Source organism: Psittacula echo, assembly GCF_963264785.1.
Source record: "Psittacula echo genome assembly, chromosome: 2".
Classification (NCBI taxonomy): domain Eukaryota; kingdom Metazoa; phylum Chordata; class Aves; order Psittaciformes; family Psittacidae; genus Psittacula; species Psittacula echo.
This window is the reverse complement of record NC_137737.1, coordinates 28,483,983-28,501,514: the sequence shown is the minus strand read 5'-3', so window position 1 is coordinate 28,501,514 and position 17,532 is coordinate 28,483,983. Positions and strand designations below refer to the sequence as shown.

General features: G+C 41.3%; 1 protein-coding gene across 9 annotated transcripts in view; it reads right to left on the bottom strand.

Annotated features, from left to right (window-relative positions):
* Positions 1–15,653, bottom strand: part of SNX13 (sorting nexin 13) — a 71,578-nt gene extending 55,925 nt beyond the window's left edge. For 5 of the 9 annotated variants that reach the window (XR_013956288.1, XM_080611298.1, XM_080611306.1 and 2 more), the window contains exons 1-2: positions 15,415–15,653; positions 14,930–15,113 (exon numbers count right to left, since the gene is read on the bottom strand). Coding sequence is in view for 5 of the 9 variants with exons in the window: in XM_080611298.1 (XP_080467424.1) it covers positions 14,930–14,992 (63 nt within the window). In the remaining 4 variants the exon portion in view is untranslated. Of the gene's footprint in view, positions 1–2,478; positions 4,153–14,929; positions 15,114–15,414 lie in introns of those variants that run through there. The other 4 variants (XM_080611301.1, XM_080611302.1, XM_080611304.1 and 1 more) reach the window with 4 other exon arrangements.
* Between the last annotated feature and the right edge of the window lie 1,879 nt (positions 15,654–17,532).

The window sequence follows — 17,532 nt, the reverse complement described above, 5'->3', positions numbered from 1 at the left end:
AAGGGACAGAAAGCCTCATTTCACACAACCTTATTCTGAAAGTAAAATTTATCTTATTATGAAAAACAAGAGGCCACCTTCACAGACACACACACATGCTTTCAGACAACATGCCTGCATTAAAACCTACTCTGAATTATAATCTAGTTTAAAAGGATAGGAGTCTCGGTCAAGTTTAAAAGAAACACCTGAGCATTTTAGGTAACAGTGGCAAATAGGAGATGCAAGCCCATTTTCACCTACTTTCTTAAGTGCAGAAGTGAGATATTCAAAAAAAGTGATCCTTTTTCCTTTGTAACAATCTATACTGACTTGTATTTAAGCTAGTTTAGCTACACAGATAGATAACAGGCAAAAAGAATCAAAACACTTTGCATCACCTTAGACAATCGAAATGGGGCTAGGCTTATTCCTTGACAGGATCAGCTAAGGTGATCTAAACTGAGAAAAATAATCTCTCTAACTCTAGCTTGAATTCAAGCCAAAGATCATCTAGACGGTTCTCTGTTCAGCCTCTATATGAACAGATTACATCTATTTCTAGTTTTGCTAGTGCAAAACATTGGCAAAGGGGACAGCAGGGGAAGCCCCCAGAATCTTTATCAAGTGATAAAAAAAAAAGTCTGGTCTCCTAAATGGCTAAAAATAATGAAGTCACCTGATCCCACTAAATGAATTTAAGCAATCACCAACTTTCTTTCTAGAACAATTTCTACTTCTTACGATTCCAAATATTTATCTAGACAGAAATATATTAAATCAGCCTCTCTCCCTAAGGGTCAGATCTAGTAGGCCATCTCATTATGTTCCACCTAATTAGAAACTTGTGGCCAGAGCTCAGAGCTGCTGCAGAAACAGTCACAACTGTGTCCTGTGTCGCACAGGACACATTTTTAAACAGGTTTCTTCATACTTTACCAGCCATGCTTTTTGAAGGTAAAAGAGAAATTTCTTCAGGTTTAAGATCATGTTCCATAGTAGTGGTTAACTTCACATGAGCATCCTTTCTGCCAAGCAATAAGCAGCTGCCTATTCCCTGAACTCAAAATCTCACCCATACTGCCCAATTCATGCCATTACCTATATCAGGTCATACTTACTAAGAAAACATATATAAAGATTATTTACATATAAATGGTTTGAGACATAGCCTCCTGTTCAAAGGCAACCTACTCTTCTCCATGATCTTAAGAAAATGAAAAAGATGGATTATAAGAGGTCTGATGAACAATGATTACATTTCTTACTACAAAACTATTATTTCTTCTATAGAGATATCACACAACTCTACAGCAGATGCTGTGTACAAAATAGTTTCCACAAACTTAAAAATTGATAGAATTAGATTAAGGGGGGGAAAAAAAAAAAAGTATATACACAATGATACAGTATCTACTTTAGGAAGTCTCAGAAACTTCAAACAATATTACAAAAAAGAAAGCAACATGAAGTCAAAGTACTTTGCTTTTGCAAATACAGAACTGTCAAAGGCATGAAGGTATCAAATAAGATAAATTCCATAATATTATGAACATTTTGGTACTATACACTGCAGCAGTAATTATGGTTTTTTTATTCTGCTTTTCCCAAAAAAATTCACACATGAAGCAGCAGCCAGTACCTTCAAAATTTTGTACTGAAAAAGGAGAAATATTTTGTTTCTACCACTTGATGACTTGACTGAAAGCATCTATAAACAAAATGATATTCTCTCATTCCTTAAAACCAGTAATTTCTTCTAAAAAGACTGATAAAGCATATGTTTCAATGGCATAGCCGCAGGATGTCTGATTTTTTAACTGAGAATTAAACTTATTATATGTACTTATATATATTTCATATTTATACATATATATGCACACACAGAGGGGAAAAAAATAAAAAAAAAATAAAAAAAAATAATTAAAAAAAAAAAAAAAAAAAAAAACACACCACACAAAACCAGCACTTAAGTCTACTGTAGAAAGACACAGGCATTACCTTCTGTATGACCTTTTAGTACCGTGGCTTCCATAGGCTCCAAAATTAGTCATCCAAGAGCTTTGTTTAAATCTTTAATCCATTAGTAGTATTGCTTCTGCTATTTGCAGCACAATTTTCGAAGTCCTCTGAACTACAATATTATCCTACCAAGTTTAAGATTGAATCACTTTGGATGCAGTATAGTATTTTACTGTGGGTTTTTTATTCGTTTAGAAATACATACCACAATCTGAAAGTTCCCAAATAGGCAACACTCCTCACCGAAATAAAAAATTTGTTTGAAAATATAGTTAGCAGTATAACTTTAGAATATTTTTGAGACTAGACTAAATATAGAGACTCTAACTGCCTTATTAAGCCAGTTTACAAATATGAGAGAACACAAGTAGAAGTCCTCCAGTAACACACATGCTCAACACAACTGAAAATTAATTTCTACATTGTCCCTAGTGATCAAGGCTGTTGTCTCTAACTAGAGTCAGTCATGTCACATACCTTTGTGGAATTGTTTTGGTAAATGAAATAATGTTCTTAGAAGATCCCCATCCCTCTCCACCCCTGGAAAAAAAAAAAAAAAAAAAAAAAAACAAAAACACCAAACTTTTTTCTTTATTAAAAGGGATAAAAAAAACCCCTAACAATGTAGAGCTCAGAAAGGAAAACCACACTGAGTTTTTCAGCTGTAATGTCACATGGCATCTTGACTACAAGCAGTACTGCCACCAGTATTATGGAATCCAGATAGCCAAAATTCAGCAGAAAGCCAACATAAATGACTTCCCAGATTATACTGGCAGCTGCAGAAAATCTGCAAGAAGAAAGGTCCAGGCCAGAAAGGAAGTAAAATACACACTAGTCAGCCTCACCTCAGTCGCTAAGAGGGTTGTGAGCAACCAAAATGGATTTACCAAGTGCAAATCCTGTCTGACCAACCTAATAGCTTTCTGTGATGAGGTGACTGATTTTCAGGACAAATTTCCCCAACACTCTTTAAAAAAATGTGGTGCTTTTTAATTGGCATCACAACTAAAACTACAAAAGGAAACTGATGTAAACAATAGAGGAACCTCAAAGACAATAGTATGCACTACAAAGAAACAGTTTTCAGTAGCCAAATAACAAATAGATCCCAAGTTGCAAATACAGTGCATTTGCAAGAAACTTATACCCACTGACAGACTACTAGCACCTTCCCCTGAAGATTAAGTTGGTCCAGTGCATCCTTCTTAAGTTTAAACTTGCTGCAGTTCAAGTGCCATAATTTTTCCCCAGTACAAAATACAGAAACTCTGATATAACCACTGTTTCACTACAAATTCCTAGTAGTCTCAGCGTACATCTGAACTCCTACAAAGCTAAGTTTCCTATGAAGCATGCTTACTGGATGAAAACAAAATAACCATAGAAACACATGTAATACAAAATGACGAAAACATTTACAAAGCTAGAGTAAGCCTCAAAATTGCCAGTTCCTTACACGTTTTTCTGGATAGAATATCATCCAGTTGCATAAAATGGAGAAAGAGATTAGTTTAGTGTCTCCAAATGAGTCAGTAGTCCACAATACGCAAAAACAAGTGCAACATCTTTAATGAGCAGTTGACACTGAACTCGTGGTAGAATGGGCAGTAGAATGGATAGAAAGCAGGACTTTGAGGGTACTTTGAGATACTTAAGGGGGGGAGGGAAGGGAACAATATTTAAACACTTTTTTCCAATGGGATAAATGTAATGAAAACAAATCAGATCTTTCCCTTCAAGCGTTTAATACCCCCTTTCCCAATCCCTCCTTCAGTCCCTATTAGTTGCCTGTTTTAACCACCCACTTCCAAGAGATGATGGAAAAGCATGACTGCTCTGTGCATCTCTTTCAGGGTCCCCTGTGCACTTTTGCCTTTTTCCAAATACTGTAACTGAGAAAACCATTCTGCCTGCTGCCTCTGCAGCCCCTAAGAAACTTCACAAGTGATTTGCCACGTAACACTTCTGACAGGCACTGCACTGCCTAGCTCAGAAGCAATCAGATATGCATAAATTGAGTGAAACCTCCTACAATTTCTTCCAAGACTCTGCTCCATAACCTCTGTACATCCAGCCTCACTATGGAAGCCAAGAGCCAGTCGAGTATCCCAGATGCATCTTTCAGCCTCCAGTAGTCTTTCTCTCCTTCCCCACAAAAAATCTGAGCCCAAAGTCACTGTGCCAACTACTCCCAGGTATATACACTACCTCCTGCCACTGCAACACTGAAGAGGAAAAATCTGCCAACAATATCCTATGAACTCATTGGAACACTTCATTACCAAACATCAGGGCATGGAATATTTCCAACAAATTTAAACTGACGGGGGGGGGGGGGGGGGGGGGAGTGACAGGTAACCACAGAAACGGTGTATCAATTCTTGCTATTAATACTTCAAGATTATAGACTGAAACTAATTATAGATTAAGTTAATTAAGTCATTTGAGTATCCAGCTCTTAAGGTAAGTTTACAGCAGACATCTAAAACCCTCAATCATTGCCATCTAGTCCAGAACATCAAGAACAAAAAGTGAACCTAACGAAAGTGGAGCTAGCTAACATTACTCATAACTTTTCCTGGAGGCAGAAACACATTCAGAAGGCACAGAAGGAATGATGATATCCCCCATTTTCAAAAGGACAGGAATTATTTTAGATACTGATTCACTTCAGATCTAAACAGAAGGAAATGCAGGAAAGCACTATGCACTTCCCTCACACCAGACCATGAAGCTGTAGATTTGGCAGCTTCTCCAGCGTTCCCACCCTCATGCCTCCCCAGACGACTGGTTCAGCAAGACAAAACAATTCCTCATGTAGTTGATAGGCCTGATACAAGCAGCAGCATCACACCAGCTTACGTCTGGTGGAAGTAAGAAAATCTCTTCAGTGGCAGCCCAAGCTAGGTCCAGATAAGGCAAACACGAAAGGGGACTCTTATTGACTCAAATTCCTTTATGCATTCAGGGTATCATAAGAAAAATATATGGCCACTCCAGCAACAGCAGTGTAAAAGATGCATATATAAGGAAGAAAACGGGCACACACAAGAGCAACAAGCAATAAACAAATAACCATACAGACAGCAAGGTGGAAGCATTCATAGATTAACCCAGGTATACTATTCCACACAGCAGCAATGTAGTTACTTTGATAATTGGAAAACAGAAAAATGTTTTGCATAATGCATCAAAAATAGAGAAAAAGAGAAATAACACTTATGGGCAAATCTCTAGAAATCCAGACAGCAAAATTAAGAGTGCAAGGATTATTAAAACAAAAATAATTTCAAATAGAAAACAAAAGAAAAGAGGGTATCGGTAAAATAAAGCACAATTAAAAGAAACAGTAATAGACAACAGCAGACCATCATTAGTTGGAGCATTCAGTAAAGGAAAATACCCAATAAAGTAATGGAAGAGCTTAAAAATATTCACAGAAACATTAAGTTTGCCTTTGGTCTTACTATTGCTAACTTGTAAGCTTCTCAATTTTTTAAAAAGCTATAGTAGGGCAACTGCCAAATGAAAGATGCAAGACCAATACTACTTAAAGTCCACAGCTTAAACCAAACAAAGAAATAAAACCTATTTCTAAATTTTCATCACACTTGTGAGTCAAATTAATGCAAGCATGAAGTACAAAAAGGAGAATGCAGTATATAGTTGTAAGACTAGAAAGCAAAGTGCTAGTACTAAATGCTTGTACACACAAAGCAAGAACAGATTATGTTTAGCACAACTACTACAAAGGACTCAATTTACAAACAAAACAAACAAAAAAAAAAGTTGACTGTGAGAAGGAAAACTGTGGTAAGAGTGAGAATTTACAATACAACTTTTTACTCCAAGCCCAGCACTGTAATGAAATATCTTCTTCTCAAAACAGTGAAAATTATTTTTATATATAAACAGGGAAAGTTCAGGTTAGATCACTTGGTTGCAGTGACCACGAGATGGTCGAATTCGAGATCCTCAGGACAGTGAGAAGAGTGTGCAGCAAGCTCACTGCCTTGGACTTCAAGAGAGCAGACTTTGTAAGTCTGCTTAGTAAGGTTCCATGGCACACAGCCCTAGAGGGCAGGGGGGGCCAAGACTCTTGGCTGTTATTCAAGGATCACCTGCTCCAAGCTCAAGAATGTTGCATCCCAACTAGAAGGAAGTGCAGCAAGAGGGCAAGGAGACCTCCTTGGATGGATAAGGAGCTGCTCAGGAAAATTCAAAGGAAAAAAGAGGCTTATAAAAGGTGGAAGCAGGGACAGGCGACCTGGGAAGAATACAGGGATGCTGTTCAGGAAGCTAGGGACCAGGTTAGGAAAGCTAAGGCCCAGTTAGAATTGAACTTGGCTAGGGATGTTAAGGATACCAGGAAGCGATTCTATAGGTACATTGCAAATAAAAGACAGACTAGGGACAACGTAGGCCCCCTTCGGAAGATATCGGGAGAACTGGCTACCCAGGATTTGGAGAAGGCTGGGGTTCTTAATGACTTCTTTGCCTCGGTCTTCACTGGCAAAGTCTCTGACCACACCACCCAAGTCTTGGAAGGCAAACACAGGGACTGTGAGAATGAAGACCCTAGGCCCACTGTAGGAGAGGATCTGGTTCGAGACCATCTTAAAAACCTAAATGTACACAAGTCCATGGGACCTGATGAAATCCATTCGCGGGTCCTGAAGGAGCTGGAGAATGAAGTTGCGAAGCTACTGCCCATCATATTTGAAAAATCATGGCAGTCAGGTGAAGTTCCCAACGACTGGAAAAAGGGAAATATAACCCCTATTTTCAAGAAGGGGAAAATGAATGACCCAGGGAACTACAGACCAGTCAGTCTCACCTCCCTGCCTGGCAAAATCTTGGAGCACATTCTCCTGGAAGGCATGCTAAGGCACATGAAAAACGAGGTGGTTGGTGACAGCCAGCATGGCTTCACTAAGGGGAAATCCTGCCTGACCAATTTGGTGGCCTTCTATGATGGGGCTACGAAACTGATGGACAGGGGCAGAGCAGTTGACGTCACCTATGTGGACTTGTAGAAAGCCTTTGACACTGTCCCACATGACATCCTTGTCTCCAAATTGGAGAGACATCAATTTGATGGGTGGACCACTCAGTGGGTAAAGAACTGGCTGGATGGCCGCATGCAAAGAGTTGTGGTCAATGGCTCGATGTCCGTCTGGAGACCGGTAACGAGTGGTGTCCCTCAGGGATCGGTGTTGGGACCGGTCTTGTTCAACATCTTTGTTGGTGACATGGACAGTGGGATTGAGTGCACCCTCAGCAAGTTTGCCGATGACACCAAGCTGTGTGGTTCAGTTGATATGCTGGAGGAAAGGGATGCCATCCAGAAGGACCTTCACACGCTTGTGAGGTGGGCTGATGCCAACCTTATGAAGTTCAACCATGCCAAGTGCAAGGTCCTACACCTGGGTCAGAGCAATCCCAGGCACAGCTACAGGTCGAGCAGAGAAGGGATTCAGAGCAGCCCTGAGGAGAAGGACTTGGAGGCATTGGTCGATGGAAAAAATAAACATGAGCTGGCAGTGTGCGCTCTCAGCCCAGAAAACCAACCGTATCCTGGGCTCCATCAAAAGCAGCGTGACCCATATGAAGATAGGCTGAGAAAGTTGGGGCTGTTCAGCCTGGAGAAGAGAAGGCTGCGTGGAGACCTCATAGCAGCCTTCCAGTATCTGAAGGGGGCCTACAAGGATGCTGGGGAGGGACTATTCATCAGGGACTGTAGTGACAGGACAAGGGGTAACGGGTTAAAACTGAAACAGGGGAAGTTTAGATTGGATATGAGGAAGAACTTCTTTACTGTTAGGGTGGTGAGGCACTGGAATGGGTTGCCCAGGGAGGTTGTGAATGCTCCATCCTTGGCGGAGTTTAAGGACAGATTGGATGAGGCCTTGGGTGACATGGTTTAGTGTGGGGTGTCCCTGCCCATGGCAGGGGGGTTGGAACTAGATGATCTCAAGGTCCTTTCCAACCCTAACTATTCTATGATCCTATGATTCTAGATATAAGGAAGAAGTTCTTTACTGTGAGAGTGGTGAGGCACTGGAACAGGTTGCCCAAGGAAGTGGTAAATGCTCCATTCCTAGCAGTGTTTAAGGCCAGGTTGGACAGAAGCTTGGGCAACATGGTCTACTGTGAGTTGTCCCTGCCCAAGGCAGGGAGGTTGGAACTAGATGATATTTAGGTTCTTTCAAACCCTAACTATTCTATGATTCTGTATTCACATAAAAGAATTTGTTTTCCACAAGAATTTTAAAATTATATATAAACAGTAAATGAACCATAATAAGTAATTCCCCATTTCATTATATATACAGATTATACCTGTAATTAGGACATCACAAGACTTAAGATTTCCACAGTATGAGATTTTACTTTACTAAAGGAATGAAAATTCAAGTTTTTAGCATTGTGATCAGAAATACTAACTTGGTGTACAAAACATAGAAAAATATTTCTCTTCCAAGTATGCTATGAGAGGTTAGATACCTCACTCAAACATAACTTAAAATTATTATATCAGTAACAAATAGGTCATGATATACTGGGGGAAAAAAAAAACCCAAACATTCAGCACAACAAACCATCACATACCAAAACACAGATGCAATTTCAAGCACAAATAGTTCCTTCAGTGGATAAGGAATACATATTACTACTGATGCGGTTATTTTCAAGATGTCACAGAAATCATTTCATATGCTTCAGAAAAGTGAGACTATACAATGTTATCAAATAGTACAATACCTGGGAAAACAGAAAATAAACGAAGTTTTCAGTTATTATATAGGATATGGAAAGAACAGGTTTAAGCAAAGAAGTGCCAGGCCTCAAAGAAAGCCTCATCAGAGACATCTCTCCTCAGCCTGTAGCAGCAGTTGCTAGAACAGCAGCATGGCAACGAGCAAGGCTTCATTATGCCTCCAAGTCAAACAGTCCAAGATCATTTTGACAGTCAGCAAAACTTTAAAGCAATCATTCTTTCTACAGTTACACAGGCTGGATACTTATTTCCTAAAGCATGTACAACACCAGATTTTTCACTCATCCCCACAGTCTGGAATGCCAAATGCTGAATACAGGATGACTGGGAACATCAGGCACAATCTTTCCCAGTGCTTTCAGTACCAATTAAGAGCTATGGGAGAAATGATCCTGAGTCCCAGGCAGTGTTTCATAATCAGCTGGTTAAATGTGGAAATTATTTTGCTATGAACTTAAGAGTATTTTCTACTTGGCCTTGTCTGACAGCACTGACTAGAAGCGTGGAAATGCAGAGCATCCTATAGGATATGTAGCAATTCAAACTTCCTGCTCAAGTTTGTTCCCTTACATCACAAGACATAGCCTCAAGGGTACCAGAAGAAGCATTGAGCACAGTTATTTCTTAGAACTGCAAAAATATATTGAAGACCAGGAATACATGATCTTAAAATAGTAATAATTATGAAATAATAACATTCTGACACAAACAGGTTAAAATAGAACTGGGATCACCCTGTTCCTCTCCCAGAAGCATGGGATTAAGGGGAAAAAAGGCAGAGGAACAGACATAAAAAATAAAACCCACACTGTAACAGAAGCACAGCTGCATTTAAGCAGCTAATACTCCTCAAAGTAAGCCCTCAAATTGAGGACCATCTTTGGAAAGAAAGTATGTAAAAAGCTCATCTTCCTACCCGAAACTCCGACTGCAATGGGATACCAAGTTAAGCATTTTGGACATTAATGGACATTTTGGACAACAGGTACCTATGAGCTTTTAATTAGGCCGTATTATCCCTCACTTCAATAAATACAGCGCTATTTCTACCTGTGAAATAAATAAATACACACAGTTCTTGGTATTTAATATTTCTGATTATCAAAAATTGCTTCCAAGCAAGTCAAGGCACAGAAAGGATATCATACAGGTCATCTGATGCAGAAAGGGACTTATAAGCAAGCATAGATGAGTTTATCTCCTTCTCCTGCTACCAGCTGGTGGACTGACCAACTGCTGAGGTTCAAATCAAACTGGTCTTATGCTTACTGTCCAAGAAAATATGCAAAGCAGCAGGACTGAATGAGTTTAAGGGCCACTGGTGAAATAACTTCAAAATAAACTACTGAACTCACCACTACGGCCAAACTGTATGCTGTATGGGAAATCCCTGGATTTTCAGATAATTTCACTTAAACAAAATGAGTTAAAATTTTGCTGGGCTTTTTAAATGTAAAACACCCACCGTAAACTATAAGAATAAATTTGACTCATGGTGTTTTAACTGCAATACAGAGATCACATTCCCTTCCATGCAGAAAACAGAAAAACAATTAACACCATTTGATTTCTTCAAAAATTCACCTTCCCTCTCTGAGGATTTTACAGCTACTTCTGTTCCACAGCAAGAATAAAATCTTTAACGGGTATTCCCAAACTCTGACAGCATAGAAATTTACTTATTTTCCAAAATAAACAGTAGTTATAGAAGGAGTCCCCTAACTGAACACACCTATCATATATGCTTATTCATATTAAGAGTAAATGCCTGTTTCACCTCATACCTATAATCACAATTGCACAGTCATCATTTTAAGGTGTAACACCATAGAAATTACGTAGGCAGGGTTAGGGTGCTCTTGTGAAATAATGACTTGTTTTTTTCCATCAGAAGTCAGACATTACTTATGAGCATGAGGGAGAAAATAAGCAGCTCAGCCCAAGAGCACAATGCCTTGTAATTCTTGAAGTTTCTTTCTCGTGTAACTGCAAGTGCCAATCACAGTCGATTTTTCTGCTGCTCCAGCCTTGCTACTCTCAGCCAAGTAACAGTGAAAAGTGCTAATGGGACTTCAAATTATTAATTCTTCAAGTGTTGCCAATGACTTACAACACCAGTGGTTTCTTGTTCCTAATAATAGCAACTCTCCTAAAGCTAGCTCAAAGAGAAACATGCTTTGTCATCTTTGCAAGGGTGGGGAGAAAGGGACAAACATATTTAAAACAGAGATAATCCCTCAAGTGTAACCAGAGAGAGGAAATCAACATTTGGAGCTACTTCAGCTATCTACCAAAACAAGCTATTACTACTTTTATTGAACTATGGAACTTTACACTTTTCTTCAATGCTGTTTTGGGGAATGGTTCAGAATGGACGTTTTAGAGTTTGAATGCAGAGTTCTGCAACCTCTCAGCAGTTTAGGCCCAACTGTAAACTCTAAGAATAGTCCTGAGAGTTCAGACACTATCTTTCACTAATATCCAGCAAAATATAAGAACAAATACTAGTAACAAATGACATCTGTTCTTTGTAAAAGATTTATTTTCCTAATTCGACCATTCTTCATGTAATTTTAACTGACACTCCACAGAATATGGAGTTATTAAAAAAGCTGTCACAGCAACAATTAGAAACACAAAACAGACCAGCAAAAAGGTAGACTTCATTTACAGAATACACCGAAGAAGAGATAGAGGCTTTTTCCCTCTAAGGGCTTGCAACTGAAGTTCCAGCTAGATCTTATCTGGCAAAACACTGGCATTCAGGCAAAGCTCTCTCATAAAAGTTTCAAGAAAGGACAGAAAACTAATTTCTTTCCATGCCCTGCTAATTCTCTACACATTTGCATCTGTCTCTACCAGCAAAACACAGTTCAGTCACATGAAGCATCAGAGCAACCTTCCAAAGCCATGTATCAAGGAACAGAAAAAATGAACAATGCTGTAGTACATCAAGCAGTTAACTGCATTCTGCATCTTTCGGAGCTGGACTTACTGTTCCAGTAAAGCTAATTCATTATTATTCTAAAGCAAGTTAAAACTAGCTGCTGAGTCAACCTTTACTCTTAAAAATCAAGCTAATTTGCTTGCATTTGCTCAAAAACTATTTCTAATGGTTAGAAGCTATCAAAGTTTATCCAAAAAGTTTAAGAAACTTTTATAAACAAAAGTAGATTGTTTAACAGAAAGGAAATACTGCATGTTAAAGAATTACCTTGACTTGTTGCAATAACAAGAAACACCAACACATCAGAGCTCATTTTGTATGAGCTTATTTTTAGTTGTGGACAAGGGAAAAAAAAAAAAAGCTTTCCTACTTTGTAAAATTTCAAAAATCTTCTCAACCATCACTAGTACTGCAACAAAGTACCCTTGCTAAACTGAGAATTAAGCTGTTGAAAACGTAGCCGTAGCTGTTAAATTCAGAGTGAAATCCTCACTAAGCATCTCAAAAGTTTAATGAACAACTGGAGGAAAAGAAATTGGAAAAAGATCTAGTCCTCACTTTTTCTAAACTGCCTTCTTTAAAGGCAACACAGGTTGCAAATGCAGACAGCACAAGTCATCAATTCGAAAGACATTCTAAAATTTATTGTAAATAAAGTCCCATGAAAATCCTATTTAATGTTTGTTTCCATCAAATTTTAAGACATATTGACCAACTAGAGCCAGAGTTGTAAAACATCCGCTGCCTCACTGCAGCCAGGACAGTACAGTTGCTATTGCAGAAGAGGCAAAAAACGGTGAAGACAGTTATCTGAAAACAAGAGAGAGCACTGCAACTTGTGTCCATCACGGCCTCATGAGACAAGAAAGTGCTGAAACAGTAAGTCACATGGAAACAGGCCACACTGGGTCTTGAAAAGCAAAGGAGACATCTGATGCACAAGAAAAGGGGAACAAGTGAAAAGGCACAGAAAGGCCAACCCAACAGTCCAGGGAAAAGATCACTGCAACAGGACTCACAATGCATGTGTTCAACATGACTGCAGAAATAAGTTCCAACAGCCAAGGTGATAAAAATTGGGGAATTGTGTTGCTGCTTCAATAAATAAGTATATGTGTTTGGCATCCAACAACATGATTTCTCATGCAACCAAAATCAGAAGACCTGCAGTGAAGGCCAAATAAAAACACTCCTGGCTTTTTTTTCCTGACAGGAAGTGTGATCTTCCCCTGAAATTACTGATTACAAGGTCCTAATCCTAACTGCATCCACACAAAACTGGACTGAAGCTGCTGGGGTCTGCATATATGGACACAGTCAAAGGATGTAGGAAACTGATCAGGAGAAAGTTATGTTTTAACTGCACAATAACAATACATGTCAAAACAGATTCTGCCTTTCATGTTTACATAGATTTAAGAATAATGTTGTCTACATTTATAATATAAACCTTACCATTTTTAATGGCTCAATAAATGACAGTGATCTTGGCCATTCTAAACAGTGGCAGACTACACACGTCTGCAAATATCCAGTAATTCTCACCCCATTTCACTGTATGTCCTTAAAATAGTTACTTTGAAAGAGGAAAAAAAAAAACCACCATGACAACTTGCTGGCTGTTCAGTGTTCCCCTCCTTGAAGTTATTAAGATAAATTCAGACAGCCTACAGATACATACAGTTATTACTACTGCCCTACTCTAATGTCTGCCATCCATTCCATCTCAATTTTCACAAAGGGGGGGGGGTAGACATTTAGGTGCTTATAGAATACATGTATCAGTAGGCTTGAGGCAATCTGCATCTTCCTATAAAGTGTGGAAACAGTTCATGGGTGTGACTGCACAGTTTTCACAAGGTGTTTTAGATATCAAGTCACCACTGGAACACTCAAAAAAGCAAGCTGGAAAGGACTTCTTCCAGTTCATGTCAGGTGGGTCCTCTGACAGCCAAGAGTTGTCTGGCTGTTTGAAGAACTCCCCACAACTGCTCTTCAGGCAGGCAAGCAAAGCCTCTCCCAAAAAAGAAATTTAAAGTCACCTCCTTGACACCAAGCCTGGAATATTTCGCCCTGAAGCATCTTGTCTACAAATATTTTATATACAGGTACAAGTAAAGGACATCAGAAGCCAGTCCTTCAGAGACCAAGGCTAAGTATCATCAGTGGTCATCACAAGCATAAGGCCTAAGTTTTACCTCAAAAACCTAATGGAGCAAATGTCATCCATGCTGCTACACCAGTGCTATTAGAAATTAAAACAAATTCCAAGACAATGAAGTGTCTTAGATAGGCACACACAGCCACCATCAAACAGAACAAACAGTCTGGTATTGAGCCACTGACCCAGAACATTCTATGCCACCTTCAAAATAATCTGAGCTGCTATGGTTAATGCTTATGCATCACACTCACCAACACCATTTAATGAAGTTTGGGTGGCATGGTTTAGTGTGAGGTGTCCCTGTCCATGGCAGGGGGGTTGGAACTAGATGATCTTAAGGTCCCTTCCAACCCTAACTATTCTACAATTCTAAGTTTATTAATCCTGACCACCCAACAAATACTCTTCATGCAAAAATAGGTCATGTATTTTTACAGGTTTAACTCACTCAGCAAATCTCACCCTCCCAAGGAAATCAGAGTTCATAATGCCATGAAACTTGGAACTGATGTAAACTGAAAGATTCAGGATACTCTTTTAGCTACCACTCAGGAAAGCAAAGCTAAATTTTTCAGGAGCCAGAAATTAAGCCTTCATCCTTCACCATTTAAAACAATCCAGTTTTGGACAAATAACATTCAGCACAGGATAAAGCGACAAATTATAAGCCACAGGTATCACAGTTATCATGTTAGAGAAGTATCCACGTGCCAGACACCCTACTGACATATTAAAAAAATTAATCAGTCTTTATAGAGAAAACTGAGTATGGAGGAAAGCCTCATTTCCAGCAACTACACGTTGATAAGGTTGGGAGCACCTTTAGACACAGCAGCCATTTCCAGCCCATGCTGATCCTCAAATACTTGGTTGCCTCAGCTTTTTTGCCCAGCTGCTTTGGGACAGAAGATCCCTGCCAGAGAGGCGAACCGAGGCAGCTAACTTCCACTAATTACGTACAACCACAAACTCCTGCAACAACAAAAATGTTCGTTTTAAGAAGAAAACGAATGCAGAGCCTTTTAGAACATACCACAGAGAAGGAGGCCAGAGGGTCTGAAGTCGGAGCCGGAGCTCGGGGCCCGGGCAAGGACATCCCTCCGGCGAGGCCTACGGCTGAGACAGGCTCCCTCCTCCCAGGTGCGCTCCTCCAAAAACGGGGCCCACCGCGGCGGATCGACCCCTCATCGGCCGGGAAAGCCCAACTGCCGGCAGACCTGCAAGCCCAACCCGGCCGGCTGCCGTAGGCTGCAGTGTCCCCGTCCTGCCCGGCCCTGCCAGCCCCCCACTGGGGAACGGCGCCTGTCCGGGGAGGAGGGAGAAGTGGTAAGAGGGCCCTGGAGCTGCCGCCCTCCCTGGCCAAGGGGAAGGCTGCCTGTACCTATGCAGGTCAGAGGCCCCGGAGCAAGGCAGAATCTCTTCCCCACCCCGGGCCGCGGCGCGCAGCTGGCGGCTGGGGCGGACGGAGAGCCGCTCCCCCACCGTCCCGCACCCCGCCGGCCGCGGCAGGGCACTTACCTCTGCTAACATTATTACCCCACTGCGCTGCGGCGCCTCGGTGGCTCTAGCCCCGCAGCATGGTGAAGCCTGCGGCAGCGCGGAAAGCTCCCCGTCACCCCGCGGGGAGCCGAGGCGAGCGCCGCCAGCCCCCGGCCGCCGCCCTCAGAGGCCGCCTGCCACCCCCAGCCCCGCAGCCTCTCTCGCAGCTCGGTCCGGAGAAGCCGCCATCTTGGGAGAGCTACGTGCACCACCACCGCCGCTCCCCACCCGTCGCGACCGCCCATTGAGGCTGCGGGACGCGGAGCCGCCCCTACCGCGTCCGCCTCACGCTCCGCCCCGCCGCAGCTTGGCCTGGCCTTCACTCTGCCCGCGGTTTTCCCTGCCAGTGTTACCTTCCTACCTGGGCCGGAGGAACCATCACCGACACAGGCGGCCCTCCCACAGGGTCCGGCCGTGTGGGGGTCGGAAAGGCGCCGAGGACCCTCGTTCTGGTGAATCCGGGGCTCGGGTATGGCTCGGGGTGTCGGTGCCGGAGCCTGTTCCGCGATGCACTGGCCCTGAAGTCTGCGCAGCCCGCAAGGGAGAAGTTGAGGGCAGCAGAACTCGAAAGGCGGTTGTCAAAGCCGCTCTGCTGTTTGTTGGGTTTTTTAGCCCTGGCTCCCGGGAAAGGGTGGTGTGCCTTGTCTGAGCTCTCCGGTGCCAAGCAGCTGTTTGGAGGACGCTAATTGAAATACTTTGTTAAATTTTTGACCAAGCCTCCCGCCCGCCAGTAGCGTATGCAGCTCTACATGTCTTGCCCTGCTCTAGATACACATCTCAGAAGCAGAGTTGTACCTGCAAGAGCAAGATGCTCATGGGGTGACATACCCCACAGCTCTGCATTTGAATACACAGAAAGCTTCCTGGGTGAAACTTCTTGCTTGTTTTGTTGGCTTGCTTGCTTCTTTGCTAGACTTCAAAGTTACAAAGTTAACCTTGGGTGCATGAGTAGAGTAGAAGCAAGGTGGGATTTTTTTTCTATATTGCCAGTAACACAAGATGCACATCACAGAAGTCATTATAATTAGCAGTGAAGATGGAGGAAAAGCAGCACTACTATTATGATGTGATGAAAACCAATGCTTTTCAGTTACAGGGGGGTTTCTCCCCTAATAAAAGCAAAGTCCCTTTCCTTGCAGAGGTGCAAGGGGCATTAGGCAGCTCTTAAAGCTGGTGAGTTTTGCAGAAGTTCCCTCATTTTCCCAGGGCTGGTTAAATACTTAGCACTTCAAGATTGCCCACTTCTTACTTTTATTTGTGAGTTTCAGTTTTACTCATACAACTGTCATTCGCCTGTCGGCGACCCAGCTGTTAGTCATATGAATCGAAAAAAGCAGACTCTCAGTATTCGTAATCATTTATTTGCCTTTTCTAAATAATCCAAAATACTAACTTTTTAAAGTATCTAGTAAGCTTGGTACTTCTGAGTCTGTGTTTTTGAATGTTTCATGGTAGAATTAATCTTCCCTCCAAGCTGATCCCTCAGAGAAAATACAAATCTCACAGCACACACAAAAACTCTGTTTCAAACAATAGGTTTAACAGTAACAGAAGCATGCAGTGATCTTGCACATGGTTTTTCACCATCTTGATAAATTAGAAATTGTTCAAAAACATTGAGCAATGGGAGTGTGAAATACCCAATACATGGTATTGCTTTGGTCCCCTAACATTTATTTACAGCATGCTGTAGATGCTTATTTGGAAGACAGTCATATATATATGTAATCGACACAGCTGTGGTTCTTTGTTCATGGCTTCCATCACACTTCAGTTCAGCCAAATAATGCCCTGTGCTCAGGTCTGTGGAAGGAAATCCTGAAGGGACACATACTGTAGCAGAATGATCAGCAAATCACCTGTTGTGTAACTAATGCAAAAACATCTACGCCTACTGATTTTACAGTTGTCAGCATAGATTTAATATTGTCACAAAATAGTTACAGATGTTCTAATCCATGGCTGTAATTTTTGGTTAATATCATCTCAGCTTCAAAAGGGCAAGGTAATGTAATTGCAACAGCAGCAATGAGGCTGTGAGGAAGGACTGAACCACACAAAGGTAAACTCAAGGCAGAAGAGGCAGCATCGTAAGGA